The sequence below is a fragment of the Macrobrachium nipponense genome, chromosome 30 (genome assembly GCF_015104395.2).
Source record: "Macrobrachium nipponense isolate FS-2020 chromosome 30, ASM1510439v2, whole genome shotgun sequence".
Classification (NCBI taxonomy): Eukaryota; Metazoa; Arthropoda; class Malacostraca; order Decapoda; family Palaemonidae; genus Macrobrachium; species Macrobrachium nipponense.
In genome coordinates this window covers 26,356,651-26,373,199 of record NC_087218.1, presented here as the reverse complement: position 1 = coordinate 26,373,199, position 16,549 = coordinate 26,356,651, and the positions used below count along the sequence as shown (strand labels likewise).

At 41.4% G+C, this 16,549-nt stretch overlaps 1 protein-coding gene across 3 annotated transcripts in view; it reads left to right on the top strand.

Annotated features, from left to right (window-relative positions):
• Nucleotides 1–15,697, top strand: part of LOC135202386 (G-protein coupled receptor moody-like) — a 48,653-nt gene extending 32,956 nt beyond the window's left edge. For all 3 annotated transcript variants that reach the window (XM_064231766.1, XM_064231765.1, XM_064231764.1), the window contains exon 4: nt 14,149–15,697. In XM_064231766.1, the coding sequence (XP_064087836.1) occupies nt 14,149–15,247 (1,099 nt within the window). In that variant the 3' untranslated portion in view covers nt 15,248–15,697. The remainder of the gene's footprint in view (nt 1–14,148) is intronic.
• The last annotated feature ends 852 nt before the right edge of the window (nt 15,698–16,549 follow it).

Sequence of the window (16,549 nt, the reverse complement as noted above, 5' to 3'; positions counted from 1 at the left end):
CATTCTCGGAATATTTGCTCCGTTTCATATTAGGCATTTCATAGAGTTTTATATATGAAAATGTGCGCAATTTCATGTAGAGTAAAACGAAAAATATTTGAAGGTTGTAGCTTTTCTATTTCGATAATTGCATATAAAAAATATATATATAAAAAATTCGACATTTGGTCAACTTTAACTCGTCAGATATGGTCGAAAACTGCAATTGTAACCTAATATTCTTACAGAATAGTAATGTTCAATCATTTGTCTTCATTTTGAAAGGAATTGGAAGTCTCTAGGACAATATTTAGATTTATGGTGAATTTTTGAAAAAAATATTTGTTTACGTCCGCGCGTTACGAATTCATGAATTATTTTGTGATAATATTTTCTGTGTTGCTTTTATCGTTTTACAATGTGTTATATACCAAAATGATCGCAATTTAGTGTACATTACAACGAAAAAAAGTAACTTGTTACCTTTAACCGTTTTGCGCACAGCGCGATTTGAATACAATTATATATGAAATTTTGCTTTCGCGCTATCATATATCGCATTATTTATATATGATAATGATATTTTTTTTCATTTCTGATAGTTGCATACTAAACTTCAGGCAATGACAAAAAAAAGGAGCCAAAAATGAACTTTTAATCTTCAAAACTAAGAGCGCTGTGATTTTTTGAAAAAAATATTTTTTCTGCTTCCGCGCTCACTCCGAAACCCCTCCAGCATACGGGAGACAATTTTTTATTTACCGCTCCGGCGTAAGAGGGTTAAACTGACAGGTGTCTTAGTGTGTCCCGTGTTTTCATGACACGTGTTACAATTAGTTATGTGCTTTTCTATATCTGTAAGCATTGTAGGCCAGTAAAATAGTGATTTGGCTTTCTGTGACATAATAGAGAACCCTGGATGACGGAATGCAACCAGTTTAGGACGATTGGTATGAAAGAGATTATTACTACTACCTGGTCGTTAGTCACCTGCTGTGTTCTTCGGGTTTTCCTCGTCACGGACCTACATATAATATTACATTTGATTACATAGTTCTGATACACATACTTTAAATATACTTTTGCTTTAGGGTTTACCGTTCCGTTCGAAGTTATTTATTGTTTTGCTTAGCTGCGGACTTGTTTCCGTTCGAAAATGTTTATTGTTTGCTTAGCTGCTGACCCTGTTTCCGTTTCGAAGCTTGTTTATTCGTTTTGGCTTATTTGCTGGCCCTGTTACCGTTCGAAGTGTTTATTGTTTTGCTTATTGCTGTTGACTTTTTTTTTCTTTTGCTTTGTTCTATGTTTGTTCAGTTTTAACAGTTCGGCGCTCCAACCCAGATATTCAATGCTCGCGATCTCTTGGGTTAAGGAATTTTCTTGTTTAGATATGGTTTTAACAATAGACACGGATGTTTCTATATCTTTTAGTCCAATTAATGGTTCTTTGCAGTATGGTGCGGGATTGCGGGATGATGCGTCAGCTATGATAATTGCTTTCCCAGGTAGATATCTTAACTTGGCTCCAAAACCTGAACGATCATATGTCACCGAGTTCCTTTGGGGCTGTGATTAAAGCCTTTGAAAAAACTCAGTAAGTGACTTATGGTCAATAAAGATTTTAACAGGATAACCATAGATTATGAACTTAAAATGTACTAGTGAGTTAACGATACCTAGCCCTTCCTTGCCTATTACTGCATATTTACTTTCAGAGGGCCTTTAGTTTACATGAATAAAAAAGCTATAGGAAGAACTGTTATCATATTGCTGAAGTAGTACCCTCTTACCCTTGGTCTGAGGCGTCTGTTGCAATAAAAAAAAAAAAAATTCCTTATTTAAATCAGGGATTTTTTAAGTTAGGTGAGCTGCATTATTCCGCTTTTAAGATATCGAACGCCTGTTGATGCTTTTCAGACCATAATAAATCTACGCCCTTCTTCATAAGATCTGTTAAAGGAGCTGTCATGATTGAAGAGTTACATATTTACATACGATTGTAATACCCACTACAGCGCAAAAGTGCTGTATCCCCTTTTTATGTTAATAGGTACCGGAAGTTATGAATAGCCGACACCTTACCATGGACTACTTTAAGACCTTGACTAGACACACAAAACCTAGATAAACATGTTCGGTTTTTAAAAAACTCACATTTAGATATTTTACTCTGAGATTATTTGTCTTTGTCTCTGTAGCACTAGCTCTAGTTTATGTGAATGTACTTCTAAGGTATTAGAAAAGATTACAAGACCAACCAATAGGCATGTTGGGTATCCTCTAAAAGTCTCCAAACACTATATATTGTAATTGGGGCGCAACGTAATCTGGAGGCATACGTAAAAATTGATAATGTCCCCTGAGTGTGCTGAAAACGGTGTATGAGGTACAATCATTTAGGTAATGGTATCTGGTAAAAGCCTTTAAGTTAGTCCAAGCTGGTGAAAAATTTATTCTAACCTAACAGAGATAAGATGTCGTTGTTACATGGCACTGGAAACTATCGGGAGTCGTTTCCTTGTTTAAGCGACAGAAATCTACACAGATACGCCAAGTACGATCTTTTATGGCATGACGTTTGAGGGAAAAATTATATGGGCTTATTTGATTTCCTAATGACTTCTATTACTGACATTTTTCAACTTCGTCATTTATCTCTATTTTGAAATTTCATTGGGAGTCTATACAAAGGTACGTATATAGCTTTATGTTTGTCATTAGACCGTATTTTGTTTTCAATGACATCCGTTTTTCCCCAGAGATCACTCGCTAGTGGAGAAACTTCCTGGTATTCAAATAAAAGATAAAGAAAATTTCTGCAGAATCACCTCTGCTTGAATGACTTTACGGATATTACTTTAGATAGAGTATAAGAGAGATTCATCTACGACTGGTTGGGTGTGATTAAAAATTAGCAACAATAAAAAAATGCGACATTTATAACTTCCGTATCCACGACATGTATAGGTTTGTGGATCACTAGATTTAACTTGTTGCTGCGAGTCAACCGTCTAGGGCTTTGTTCGCAGAAATCGTTATATTTCAGAATGTCGGGAAGGATTAAAATTTCAGATCCAGCAAAGTCTTTTCACACACACTAAGACATTCGAGGGTGCATGCGTCTCGAGATTTTTGCGTGCAAACTGCGACTGCGGTTGTGGGAGAATTCTGTTGGGTCGTTGAACAATATCACGATTTATGAGACAAATGATTTGTTCCTCTATATAAGTTATTATTTGATTAAACTGTCTCTTGTTCAAAACGGATTTTAATATGTTTGAAGATTTATAGATTTTCCTTTGATACACGCCTTATTTTGCAGGAGGTAAGATAATATTTTGTATACCCTAGATGGGATATCTTACAATTACGCTAGATACAGATCAATGTATAAAACTATAGAGGTATCTGTAAGTGCTCGCTTATCTGGACTTCTCAATAGGGAAGTTCGAACAACAGACGGTGAGTCCGTAAATACAGGATATTACGTGTACTAAAGGAATAAAACAAGATATTCTAATTTTTTCGGCGCGTACAGTCGGGCTTAATCCACCGGTGTTTATAATAACTTAATGTATTAAAAATACGATAACCTGCTCTGATTACTTGATACGGTCGTGTGATTCATAGGAAAATTCCTTTTTAATTCAAATAGGTATTGGCATGAAAAAAAAAAAAAGGTATGGTATAAATGATCCAACATCGTTTTTCCTCTCCACTGAAGTCGCTTATGTGGAATGTGCTATGCTTTGAACACTCGGCAGATTTAACTGACCCTGACCATTGACTAGATGACACAGTAACCAAGTTTGCTTAGGCACGATTTGTTTGATTCTGATATTTAGGGCTACTGTTTACCATCGGCAATGTATTGTGTGTTTTTAGCATTCTGTTGTTGGTTACGTATAAAGCAACGAACGTATGAATGACGAACTATTAGGAATTGAGCGATTACTGTTAAGACAAGTTATCTCTACTGCATTCAATATTAACTGTTTGTACTTGCTGTGTTTACTTCATTCTTGCTAAAATTGAAATAGTGAGGGATCCTGGTCAGTGCATTTAGCCTAATGAAAGTTTTTTATAGACATGTTATTCCTTGCAATACAGCCGTATTTTTAAAGTTAAGTTGAGTCACTGAGGTTTGATATTTTACGCATAACTAAAAGCTGAAACTGCGATCGGGACTTTGCAAAGGAGCTTTTATTGTTTGACCCAAAATAGTGTTACCTCTAATTTATCCAGATTTGCACGGGTGTTCCACTTGTTTTTGTGTGTTTTCTAATCACTACGGTGCCTAACGACCCTATCCATGCATCTGTTTAAATGCAGACGTACACTGCGTAAACACATATTCACTGTTCAATATGATTTGTTACGTAAAGGATTAATAATCACCCAAAATGATAAAATTAACACAGTATATGATTATGATATTTCAGGAGAACTTCTGGAAACAGAAACTCAAAGATAAAAAACTCGCAGTAGCGAAATCCCAATGATGTAGATAATTTCTGTAAAAAAGTAAGATTAAGAATGTCTCGTAACTTCAGCCACAGGAATAACGAAAATTCGACCTGGAAAGGAAACACTCAAAGTTACTCGAATGAATAAAAAAATGTACTTGGCTTGATTTTGTGGGAAGTCACGGTGTTCCGATAACGATGTGCCCTTGGCCTTCCTTCTCAGTTTAGCGGATGACCTGTTTTTGGCTTCAGTTTCCCCCGTGCGCGTTGTTTGGATGATTCGAGCCCTTGAAGATCCGATGCTGCAGACACGTTCGGTTTGTTTCTTGAAGTGCCGGAAACGCTCACTAAACGATGATACTAAGTTGCTTGAAGAATCTCTTGCTTTCGTCGTCGTTGATTTCTGATATGATACGTTATTCGTTATTCTTCGGAAGACGTTGAAGAGTTCTTGTTGTTTTCTGAAGTCGCTCACTAAACGATGATACTAAGTTGCTTGAAGAATCTGTTGCTTTCGTCGTCGTTGACTTCTGATATGATACATTATTCGTTATTCTTCGGAAGACGTTGAAGAGTTCTTGTTGTTTTCTGAAGTCGCTCACTAAACGATGGTACTAAGTTGCTTGAAGAATCTCTTGCTTTCGTCGTCGTTGACTTCTGATATGATACATTATTCATTATTCTGGTTTTTCTTCGGAAGACGTTGTAGAGTTCTTCTAGTAGTCTGCCACCAATATTAGGGCTGTTGCCTTGCTTAATAAGGCGCCCTATGAGGTACTGTTAGACTTGCGATAATCTTAAGCTAAGTCGGTTGGTTATGCACTTCCATACTCATTGGAGTGTCTTGGGGTTTGTAGATCACTTACAAAGTCGGTATTATCTTCTTTGGTTATGACGACAATGTGTTAAACTCATGATGATTCGGCAATGATGTGAGGTTCTAGTAGACAACACGAAGTATAAAAAATACTTATATTCTCTGAGATTGCATGATGAAGTTCAGAGGAAATTTGTACAGGTCTTCTAATGACGATGGCTTGATTGCTTCTGCCAATGATGATGGCTAATTCTGTTCTGTCCACAATCTTGGTTACAAGTCATAAAGGAAGCAGACAGTAGCTCGAACATATGAACATACATACAAAATGAGACACATTAGAAATCACGTAGGCCGTCTGAATTATAGGTCACGGTAGTTGTCTCAAGCAGGAAGCTTGGACTAATGTTTCAAAACAAATGAATGACCACAGGTGACGGCACATCACCTTAGCCTACTTTATTGTATACGTCATCTTAGCGTCTCTAGTCTGATCACATTCCTTCAAGCAATCTGGTTGACCTCTTTAGTTTTAGTCTTTTATATATATGGAATAACATTCCTTTTTATTATGTAACTCTTACATATATACATACTAAATGGTTAAAGGGTTAAGCCTCTTTCTGCAACCCTCTTAGGATCTAGTCATATGGATAAGTGAAAGATTATTGTATTAGTGATTAATCCTTAATGGACAGATACCCTCATATGAGTAGCAATAACAGGTTTTGGGTGGTGGACGGATCCACTCACATGAGCATCAATATTACATGCCACTGATTTGAAGGAATCGGACAGGGAAAGTTTCCATTACTTCTATAGCCCATAAATTCACTAATGCAACTTTTACATTAACTAAAATCAAGTGAGTGGCTCATGAGAGAATAAGTTGTGATCTTGACTTGAAGGGAGCATGTATGGTCTCTCTCTCACACGATGTCTTTTTATATATTTGCTCATAAATATACTAAGAGGTTATTGTTGGTTTTAGTTCTTATCTTTTATGATGTATGTCAGTTACAATTGTAATTTTGCAAAGAAAAGTGGAAATAAACTTTAGAAAAGACACGTATAATCCAAAAGAGTTACTGCATCTACTATCTCAGTAAATTTATGTAAATATTTTACAACAAATATACTCAGAATTTGTTACTGATTTTAGTTCTTATCTGTTATAATATTAATATTATATGAACTGTAATTATAATTTTACAAAATAAAACAAATTCATTCATTAGAAAAATAGTAAAATTTACGATTGTCTTATAAAAGAAGCCCCACAATGAGTGTTGTAAATATGATATGTTAAACTACAATAAAGTTTTGTACATACTTACCTGGCAGATATATACTTAGCTATAGTCTCCCGACGTTCCCGACAGAATTTCAAATCTCGCGGCACACGCGACAGGTAGGTCAGGTGGTCTACCTTACCCGCCGTGGTGGCGGATGTACGAACCACTCCCGTAAGCTTGTCAGATTTTTCTCTTCCACCTGTCTCCTGAGGGGAGGCTGTTGGGTGGGCCATTAATCGTATATATCTGCCAGGTAAGGTTATGTACAAAAACTTTATTGTAGTTTAACAATATCATTTTGTACATGAACTTCCCTGGACAGATATATACTTAGCTGATTGGCACCCTTGGTGGAGGGTAAGAGACAGCTCAAATAATACAGGTTAAGAACGGGAAACAACTAATGTTGTAGGTATATAAAAACCTTGGTTCTCACCTTTTCAGGATGAAGACTTCATAGATACTATCTCTGAGTCGCATTGCCTGGGAGAGCTACAGCTAGGACGTGACCTGATGCTGAAAGACTCTCGGATCTACCACTGGGATATGTGATCCCCTATTGTGGTAGAATCCAAGTCGGATGCTGTTAGAGGGACCTTGTCCGCTTACCTAACAGATCCTTACCACTACCTCTGCAAGGAGCCAAAACCACCAGACCACCTAACCAAAATACAAAGGGTTAATATTACGACAAAAAGAGGTGCCTCCTGCAACCTCTTTCAGACAACAAAAACAACAATATAAAATATAGGGTAACATATAAAAAAATTTACACAGGCTAAGTTTCAAGCTCCCTGCCCCCAGCACCGAATCCGCCGATACGAAAGGACCCAAGGCGAAGCATTTATCATATGTGATTTTTACATCACGTAGGTATGGTTTGCAAAAACCGATTGGCATCTCCAAAAAAGTCGCCTCCATCAAGTTCCGCACAGACATATTTTTTCTGAATGCAAGCGAAGTTGCGATGGCTCTCACCTCGTGAGCTTTCACTTTCAGTAGTCTAAAATGATCTTCCTTACAGGCAACATGTGCCTCTGTAATAAGGCTTCTCAGAAAAAAGGAAAGAGCATTCTTCGACATGGGCCGAGTGGGCGGGTCCTTACGGAGCACCAAAGCACATCTTGATTAGCCTTAAGTTGTTCCTTCCTCTTAAGGAAATACTTCATAATTCTCATAGGGCAAAGAGTTCTTTCAGGCTCTTCCCCATACTAGAAAAGATAAACTACGAACTTCAAAGCTCCTGGGCCAAGGGCGTGATGGGTTTTCATTCTTTGCCATGAAACTTGGAAGAAATGAACACACCATAGAATCTTCCTTAAACCCTACATTGCCCTCAATAGCTTGGAGCTCACTCACTCTCTTAGCTGTAGCTAGGGCCAAAGGAAGATAGCCTTCTTCGTCAAATACCTTGAAAGAGGCTAAGCCAGGAGGTTCGAATCTAGACGATCCAAGGAATTGTAGGACTACGTCTAGATTCCAGTTCGGTACTACATGAGGACGCTAATGGTTTCAAATGATCTAATAAGATCATGCAGTCCTTATCATACGGATATATTTAAGCCTCTATGCCGAAATACCGCCGCCAACATACTGCGGTATCCCTTAATAGTTGACACAACCAGATGACATTCTTCTTTGAGGAAAATAAGGAAATCCGCAATTTGGGTCACAGAGGTACTGGAAGAGGAAATGTTCTTCCTCTTGCACCAACGTCTGAAGACATCCCACTTTGACTGGTATACACGCAAGGTGGAAGGTCTCCTCGCTCTTGCGATTGCTTTAGCAGCTGTTGCTGAAAAGCCTTCGCTCTGACCAAACTTTGGACAGTCTGAAACCAGTCAGACTGAGAGCGAGGAGATTTTTGTGGTACCTGTCGAAGTGGGGTTGTCTGAGTAGATCGCTCCTTAGCGGGAGCGATCTTGGAAGGTCCACCAACCATTCCAGTACCTCTGTGAACCATTCTTGGGGCCGGCCAAAAGGGAGCGATTAAGGTCATTCTCGTTGAATCGGACTCTACGAACTCTTGATGGTTAGCCCCAGGATCTTGAAGGGGGGAAACGCGTAGACGTCGAGTCCGTTCCAGTCTAGAAGAAGAGCATCTATTGCTACTGCCTCTGGATCTGATATCGGAGAGCAGTAAGGATCAGCCTCTTGTTCTTTGACGTGGCAAAGAGGTCTATGTGTGCCTGCCCCATAACTTCCACAGGCTCTGGCATACATCCAGATGAAGGGTCCACTCTGTGGGAAGGACCTGATCTTTCTGCTGAGGAGATCTGCTCTTACATTCCTTTCTCCCTGCACGAACCTGGTGAGAAGCTTGATTCCTCTTTCTTCTGCCCACAGAAGAAGGTCTCTTTGCTGTCTCGTACAGGGAGAAGGAATGCGTCCCCCCCTGTTCCTGATGTATGCCAGAGCTGTCGTGTTGTCCGCGTTGACCTGCACTACCGATCTTCTGACTTTGGGCTCGAAACAAGCCTTCAGAGCCAACCACACAGCCATCAACTCCTTTCTGTTGATGTGCCAGGCTACCTGGTCCCCCACCCAGGTACCTGACACTTCGCTGGTTCCCAGAGTTGCACCCCACCCATGTCCGACGCGTCGGAGAACAACACCAGGTTGGGGGTCTGTGATTGAGAGACAGTCCCTTCGCAAAGAGGTTGGGATCTGTCCACCATAAGAGATGTTTCTTGATGTCCTGGGATAAACGACAGGGAGAACGTCAAATCCTGAGAACGACGACTCCACCCCCCCCCCCCTTCCGATGAAGAAAGAATTGGAGGTGGTCTTCAGGTGCAACCTTCCTAGGGAAACGAATTGCTCCCAGAGAGGAGAGCGTCCCCAGCAGAACTCATCCACTCCCTCACTGTGCAATACTTCTTTCCCTAAGAAGGTTGTTACTCTCTCGAATCCTCGGGCTATCCTTTCCTGCGAGGGAAAAGCCCGAAAAACTCAGAGAGTTCATCTGTATCCCGAGATACACACACTCTTGCTCGGGAATTAGTGATGACTTCTTGAAATTGACGAGAAGTCCCAAAGCCTTCGTCAATTCTAAAGTTACTTGTAAGTCCTTCAAACAACGATCTTCTGAATTGGCCCTTATTAGCCAATCGTCGAGGTACATGGATATCCTCACCCTTCAAATGAAGCCATTGAGCCACGTTCCTCAAAATCCCCAGTGAACACTTGAGGGGCCGTCGAGAGGCCGAAACACAGAGCCCTGAACTGAAAAATTTTCCCCCCCATCATGAATCTGAGAAACTTCCTCGAGGAAGGATGGATCGGTACGTGGAAGTAAGCGTCCTGTAAATCCAAGGAAACCATCCAGTCCCCTGGACGAAGTGCTGCCAGCACTGATGAAGGCGTTTCCATCGTGAACCTTCTTCTTTTCTACGAAGAAGTTCAGGGCGCTTACATCCAACACCGGTCTCCATCCCCCTGAGGACTTCGGAACTAGGAAAAGGCGGGTTGTAGAAGCCCGATGAATGATGGCTGTCACTAGTTCGATAGCCCCCTTCTCCAGCATCTGACTACTGCTAGATGGAGAGCTTGATTCATGATGGGGTCTCTGTACCTGGCCGTCAGTTCCCTTGGGATGGCCGTCAAGGGAGGTCTTTCGACGAAAGGGATGAGGTAACCTCTCCTCAAAATAGAAAGGGGGTCCAAGGGATCCGCCCCTTTTGGGCCCAGGACTTCTGCAAACTCTAAGAGTCTGGCGCCCACCGTTGATTGAAGGACTTGCAAGTTATTTGGGGTTTGGGGCTTTAACAGACTTGGCGAAAGTCTTACCCCCTTCTTGAAGGTCTACGACCTCTAAACGTAGAGGTTCTTGATGAAGATGCCCCTCGAAAAGGGTTCTCGAACCACTTGCCTTTTCCTTCTTAGCCTTGTAGGGAAGGAAGGGCGAGGTTTTCTTGCCGACTGTGCCAAAAGGTCCTGGGTGGCTTTGGCCGAAAGTGACCTCGAAAATGTCCTGCACTCGATGTTTCGGGAACAACTGAGTAGACAGAGGAGCAAACAGCAAAGAAGACCTCGAGCATGGGAGACCGACTTCGTTAAGAAGGAACAATAAACCGACCTCTTCTTCACGATCCCGGCTCCCCATAAAGGGAGGCGATTTCACTCGCTCCGTCTCTTACCGACTTGTCCATACAAGACAAAACACACATAAGATCTTCTGGCGAAATTGACTCTGGCACTTCAATTTTCTTGGCTAGGACTCCAACAACCAATCAAGGAAGTTAAATACTTCCAGCACTCTAAACATACCTTGAGCAAATGATCCAATTCATTCATTGCCCAAGTCGTCTTAGCAGAGTTAAGGGCAGTTTCTCCTTGTCGAATCTACCAGTGCCGAAAAATCCGAATCAGCCGAAGACGGTAGACCCAATCCTAAGGGCTCTCCTGTTTCGTACCAGAAAACCAGCGCGTCCTGATAACTTCGAAAGGAGGAAAAGCGAACATCGTTTTCCCCCTTTCTCTTCTTCTTTGGAAGCCATCCAGGTGGAACCAAAACTCCTCAGTGCCTTCTTCATAGAAAGAGTTGGCTTCATCCTCACACAAGAAGAACTCTTCGCTGTCTTCGCCGTTGAAAAAAGTGAGTGAGGAGAAGGAGGAGCCGGTAGGCGTAAGGGAATCCCCAAAAACTTGTAAAAGTAGCTCTGTAAGCTCTTGTAAGAAGAGACAGCAGCCAGAAGTGTTCGGTTCCTCATCCGAACCTTCTAGGACGTCTTCTCGAGCGCAGCGCGCGGAAGATCCTTATGTGACGAAGGGATCCTAGCAGGAGTTGAGTGAGAGGGTTGGAGAACGCCCTCTCTTAGAAGAGTTCACATCCACTGGAGAACGATGAGAAGATCTGGGAATTCTACGATGAGTCCCTCTTCGAGGTATACGGAATCTTCAGCCGAAGGAGAGGTAGGGCTCCTACTCCGAGAATCCTCGGAAACATACACAGGGCGCTTACGAGGAGGCGAGCGCCTACTATACTCTATGCGCCTATCCTGAGGCGAGCGGCTGCCAGGAGAAGAGCGCCTATCGAGAGCAGAGCGCTTGCGCGGCTCTCCATACCTGTCCAGTTGCGTACGATCAACGGAAGAAAAGTCCGACTGGAAGGCGAAATGCGCCTACTAGGAGAAGGCTGCTTGCGAGACTCTTGACGTCTAACAAGAGGGTAACATTCAGGAGAAGGGCGCTTCAAAACTAACGAGCGCCTACTTGGAGAAGGGCGCTTCCGGGATTCCTGGTGCCTACCAAGAGACAAACGGTCAGGAGAAGTGCGCTAGAAGCGGGAGAGCGCCTACACGGAGAAGGGCGCTTGAAAGACTCTTGTTGTCTGCCCCTAGGAGAATAATCAGGAGTATGACGCCTTAAAAGAGACGAGCGGCCTACTAGGAGATCTATGTGCAGTAGGCTCTTGGCGCCTAACCTTTTGCCGGGAGCGGCTAACAGTAGGCCTTCCGTCCTATCAATGGCCCACCGGACTCCTACCCAGACTCTAGATTGCCTGTCAGGTCAGAGAAGTCACGAATTCCGAACACCTCGGAGGAGGTGGACATCTGGAAGAAGAAGGGCCCGCCTACTTGTATAAGGGCGCCCTTCTAGATCTTGAGGCTGCTGAGGAGAAGTTTCACGAGGGAGTTGAGAAATCGCGTGATGGGCAGAGTGCAGTGCGCTTACCGGAAGCGGGAATCCAATCTGGAGAAAAAACTTCTTTCTCCATAGAGCGTCCTACCGATGTTTGGCGTCTTGAAATCGAAAGAGAGCCAGGCGAGCGAGGGCGCTCACGCGAGCGAGGGCGCTCACTCGAGCGAGGGCGCTCACGCGAGCCCCCACCTTCATACGAAACCTCCCCATATGAAGGAGAACGATCCTCTGAAGAGCGGCGCCTAGATCTCTTGATCGGAAGAGAAACGTCCTTCTTCCTACGTGATCTAACTGCTAGAGAGTCTGCTAGCGCCGTGATCTGAGCTTGAAGTCCCGCGAGTACTCTCGTAGGAGAATCTTCTTGTTCTTCCTCGGAAGCAGGCGCCGAGCGCGGAGCGCGAGAAGAAGAACGATCACGAGGATTTCTTGGGTTTCTTCGCCTCCACCGACGATTCTTCCGGGAAAACCTCCGGACTATAAGCCAACGGACTGCAGGGGAGCCTTCCAAGCCCTCTTCAACGGGCGCGACGCATCCGGGGAGTTCCAACCTCTCTTCGGAGAGGGAGACGACGAAGAGGAGAAGCATTTGGCGTAGGAGCTCCTTCTTGTAGCGATCCGAGGCAGCCTGGGAGCGTACTTCAGGATCTGCCGAGGGGACGCCTGACCGGTGGGGGCTCTCCCTAGCCCTCCTGCGGCTTTCGACTTTCCTACTCCACTGGAACTGGGAGTCTGGAAGAGGTCTAGGCTAGAGGCACTAAGGAGCCGGTCAGACGCACCCTCCACAACACTGGGGACACTGCACTGATCACTAACACTCTCCTTACCTTCCAACTGACGAATCTTCTGATCCATAGAACGATTCTTGGCTTTCAGAGCTGCCGCCTCCGAAGGCGAATCTTCGGCTCGGTGGGCGGGGAGCCGGGGCTGCAACTTGGGAAGAAGGTTCTAATTCTACGTTAGTACTATTAGGATCCACATCCAACTCACTCATTCTAGATCTGCTAGAACTTCTAGAGGAAGCCTTACGCACTCTATCACGTTCCAACTTCCTAACATAAGAAGAGAGAGCCTTATATTCTTCTTCATTCAATCCCTTTACATTCATTACAAGGGTTAGCAAAAGCACATTCATTCCCCCACTGCATTTCATGCAAACTGTGTGGGGGTCTACCGAAGCTTTCGGCAACCTCACCTTACATCCTTCATTCACGCAAACCCTAAACAAAACCGAAGTTTTAACTACCGATTCTAGATCAGACATCGTTAAAGAAAGAAAATCAAACTCAAAATCAAAACCGGTCCACAATCAGCGTATGCCAAGCCAAACAAAGCGAATACGTCACCAAAAGAAGTCCAAATTAACTCCAGGCAAGCGAGAATCGAAAAAACTATCGAGAGGAACCGACAACAGTTGTTATCGTTCCCGCGACAGAGAAAAATCTGACAAGCTTACGGGAGTGGTTCGTACATCCGCCACCCACCCAGCGGCGGGTAAGGTAGACCACCTGACCTACCTGTCGCGTGTGCCGCGAGATTTGAAATTCTGTCGGGAACGTCGGAGACTATAGCTAAGTATATATCTGTCAGGGAAGTTCATGTACAAAAAGTAATTTTCAACTTTCAATAGAAGGGTAGGGGAAACTTTTTTTAGAATATTTTGTTCTCACACCTTGTGCATTTGCATATTTTCCTCTTTCCATTGATGTGTTTTTTCCATATATTTGTTGACCTCAAAGTTTCCACGGCCTGAGGTGCTGCATAATATTAATTTTTCAGCGTAGATCTTAAGGGCTATGTATAAACAAATAGGAAAAAACAACATAAATTCTATGGTATTTGTCAATAGTACGTTGATGTGCTCAATGTTATATACTTGCTTAAAAGAAATCATATTTTGAAACCTCAAAAGCTATACAGTAGTTATTAATATAATTTTATTTTTTTCCAGAATGTATACAAAGATCTCCATAGCCTTCATGGTACTTGCAACATGGATAGGAGCATTTGGTGCTCTTGTTCCAACTCTACTGGGTGTCTGGGGAACTTTTGGACTAGATGCAAGTATTGGGTCTTGTACTATCTTACCAGATGCTGATGGTAATTCTCCTAAAGGGTTCTTATTTGTCTTTGCATTTGTGTTACCTTGCTTGGCTATATGTGTGTGCTATGCACGAATTTTCTGTATTGTTCACAAAGCCTATGTTAAGACCCACAGTCACCAAAAGAGGCCTAGCATTGCAAACTCTAACTGTAACAGCAGTAAGCCATTGCCCACTTCAAAAGACCAACTATCTTTCCAAGCACTTCAGCGTCCAGAACTTAACATCCAAGTAGAAATACCTACAGTCCATAACTCTCTTCTTAGGGGTACATTCCAGTCACCAAAAAACAATATCTCACAAAATGCACAAGAAAAAGATATGAAATCTATTAACCTGGGACACAGGTATTCACTTAAGTCTTCTGCAATTCATCTGTACAGAGATGCCTCCTTGGGAACCCCTCAGCATTCATTATATGAAGCAAATGACATTTCTAATTCTCTGACACAGCAGAAAACCTTGACACAATCAAGAATAACACATGATGAAAGAAGTTTTACTGACACTGAAATTTCTCTATCAAGTGAAGCAGTTTCTCCAATAACAGATATCCGTGAGACAAAAGTTAGGGCTGAAAGAAGACTCTCAGAAAAATCAAGCAAAAACACAAACAACTTACCTTTTCAAGGTACAATACGCAGGAGGCGTGCAGCATCTCTGATTAACAGGCCCCAAACCCTAAGCGCTAAAGACCGTCGTCTCCTCAAAATGATTTTGGTGATCTTTATTTCCTTTGTGGCTTGTTATCTGCCCATAACATTTATAAAGATCCTTGGAATGGATGACAATCCTGTACTGAATACCTTGGGACTTTTACTCATATATATGACCACTTGCATTAACCCAATTATCTATGTATTAATGTCATCTGAGTACCGCCAAGCATACGTAAGTCTCTTGCGATGCAGTCGTGATGCTGATCCCCACAATCGTTCTGGATCTTGAACAGCTGCCTATTTTAATTGAAAGGTTATGTAAGGTCTGTGACATTAACCTTGTCATCCTACATTCTCTCAGCTTTGAGGAAATTTTTAAACTAAATGATTTATCCTCGAAGACAAGAAATAGGTACTCAATAAAATTTCCATTCTATTCTACACACATGAAAGTGGCTAACAATACAAATGAGATATAAATAAAAAATTTTCAACAATTATAATTAAAGCCTCTTCTTTTCAAAGTGCACAAAGGAATCCATTCACACTGCTCTCACAACTTGATCTAAGGCTGCTTATATCAAGAGATTATAAAGATTCTGAATCTTGTTAAGATGAGAATAAGAAGGGAGAGCCATACTGAAATTCTCAATATATTGTTTTTTTAGTGCTCAAACATATTTGTTTATAGTTATAGTGGCATGCAAACTTGTAAGATTAACATTATCTGCTTTATAAATAAAGTCACAAAAATAAAGTTGGCCTCTAATTAATTCCCTTAACTATGTAATTAGAATAACTATTAACCACATAATATAGCATTAATACATACTTTGATAACAAATGCAGTAACTCATAATTTGTTAGTTATATTTTTTTGTTTACTACAACAACACACTATCTTTCCTCAAATGAAAACCAGTTAAATATATACTTAACCTATACGGAAAAACATATAACAATTTAGTATTTCCAGTTTAATGTCTTTAATAATTGCTCTTGTATTTTATAAAGTATGAAAAGCCCAGCTCAGTGAAAGATATCAACATTTTCACACAAATGACAATTTCTATGATGAAGAACTATGCCACCAGTACTACAAAACTGAAGGAAATTACTATTTGCACTTCATTCACCTATACATTAAATTCACAGAATTCACTGAATTAATACAAACAATTTGCAGAAACACAATTTTTTAAATGTTGTGACAGTTTTCTATTCATTAATCCTTTATATTACAGGTGTTTTACCTTCTGATTACAGTGACTCCAGGTAGATAAAACAATTTTGTGTAACCTCTTGAAACTAATGGAGATATCTCAAGGTGGGTCACCAAATAAAATTTGAATTTGTGTTAAAGAACTTTGGAATTTTTCTGCTCAAATATTTCAGAACTTGAACAGCATCTTAATGATGTAGATGACTCAAATATCTAACATCTTTCATTAGAAACCCTATTAAGAGTCTGCACTATATAGGCAACGATTAAATATGGCTGATCCTGACACCTGGAATATTTAATATTCCTTATGTCCTCTTATTACAGTTTTCTTTTATTGCAAGTATGCACATACGTACTTTATGAAGC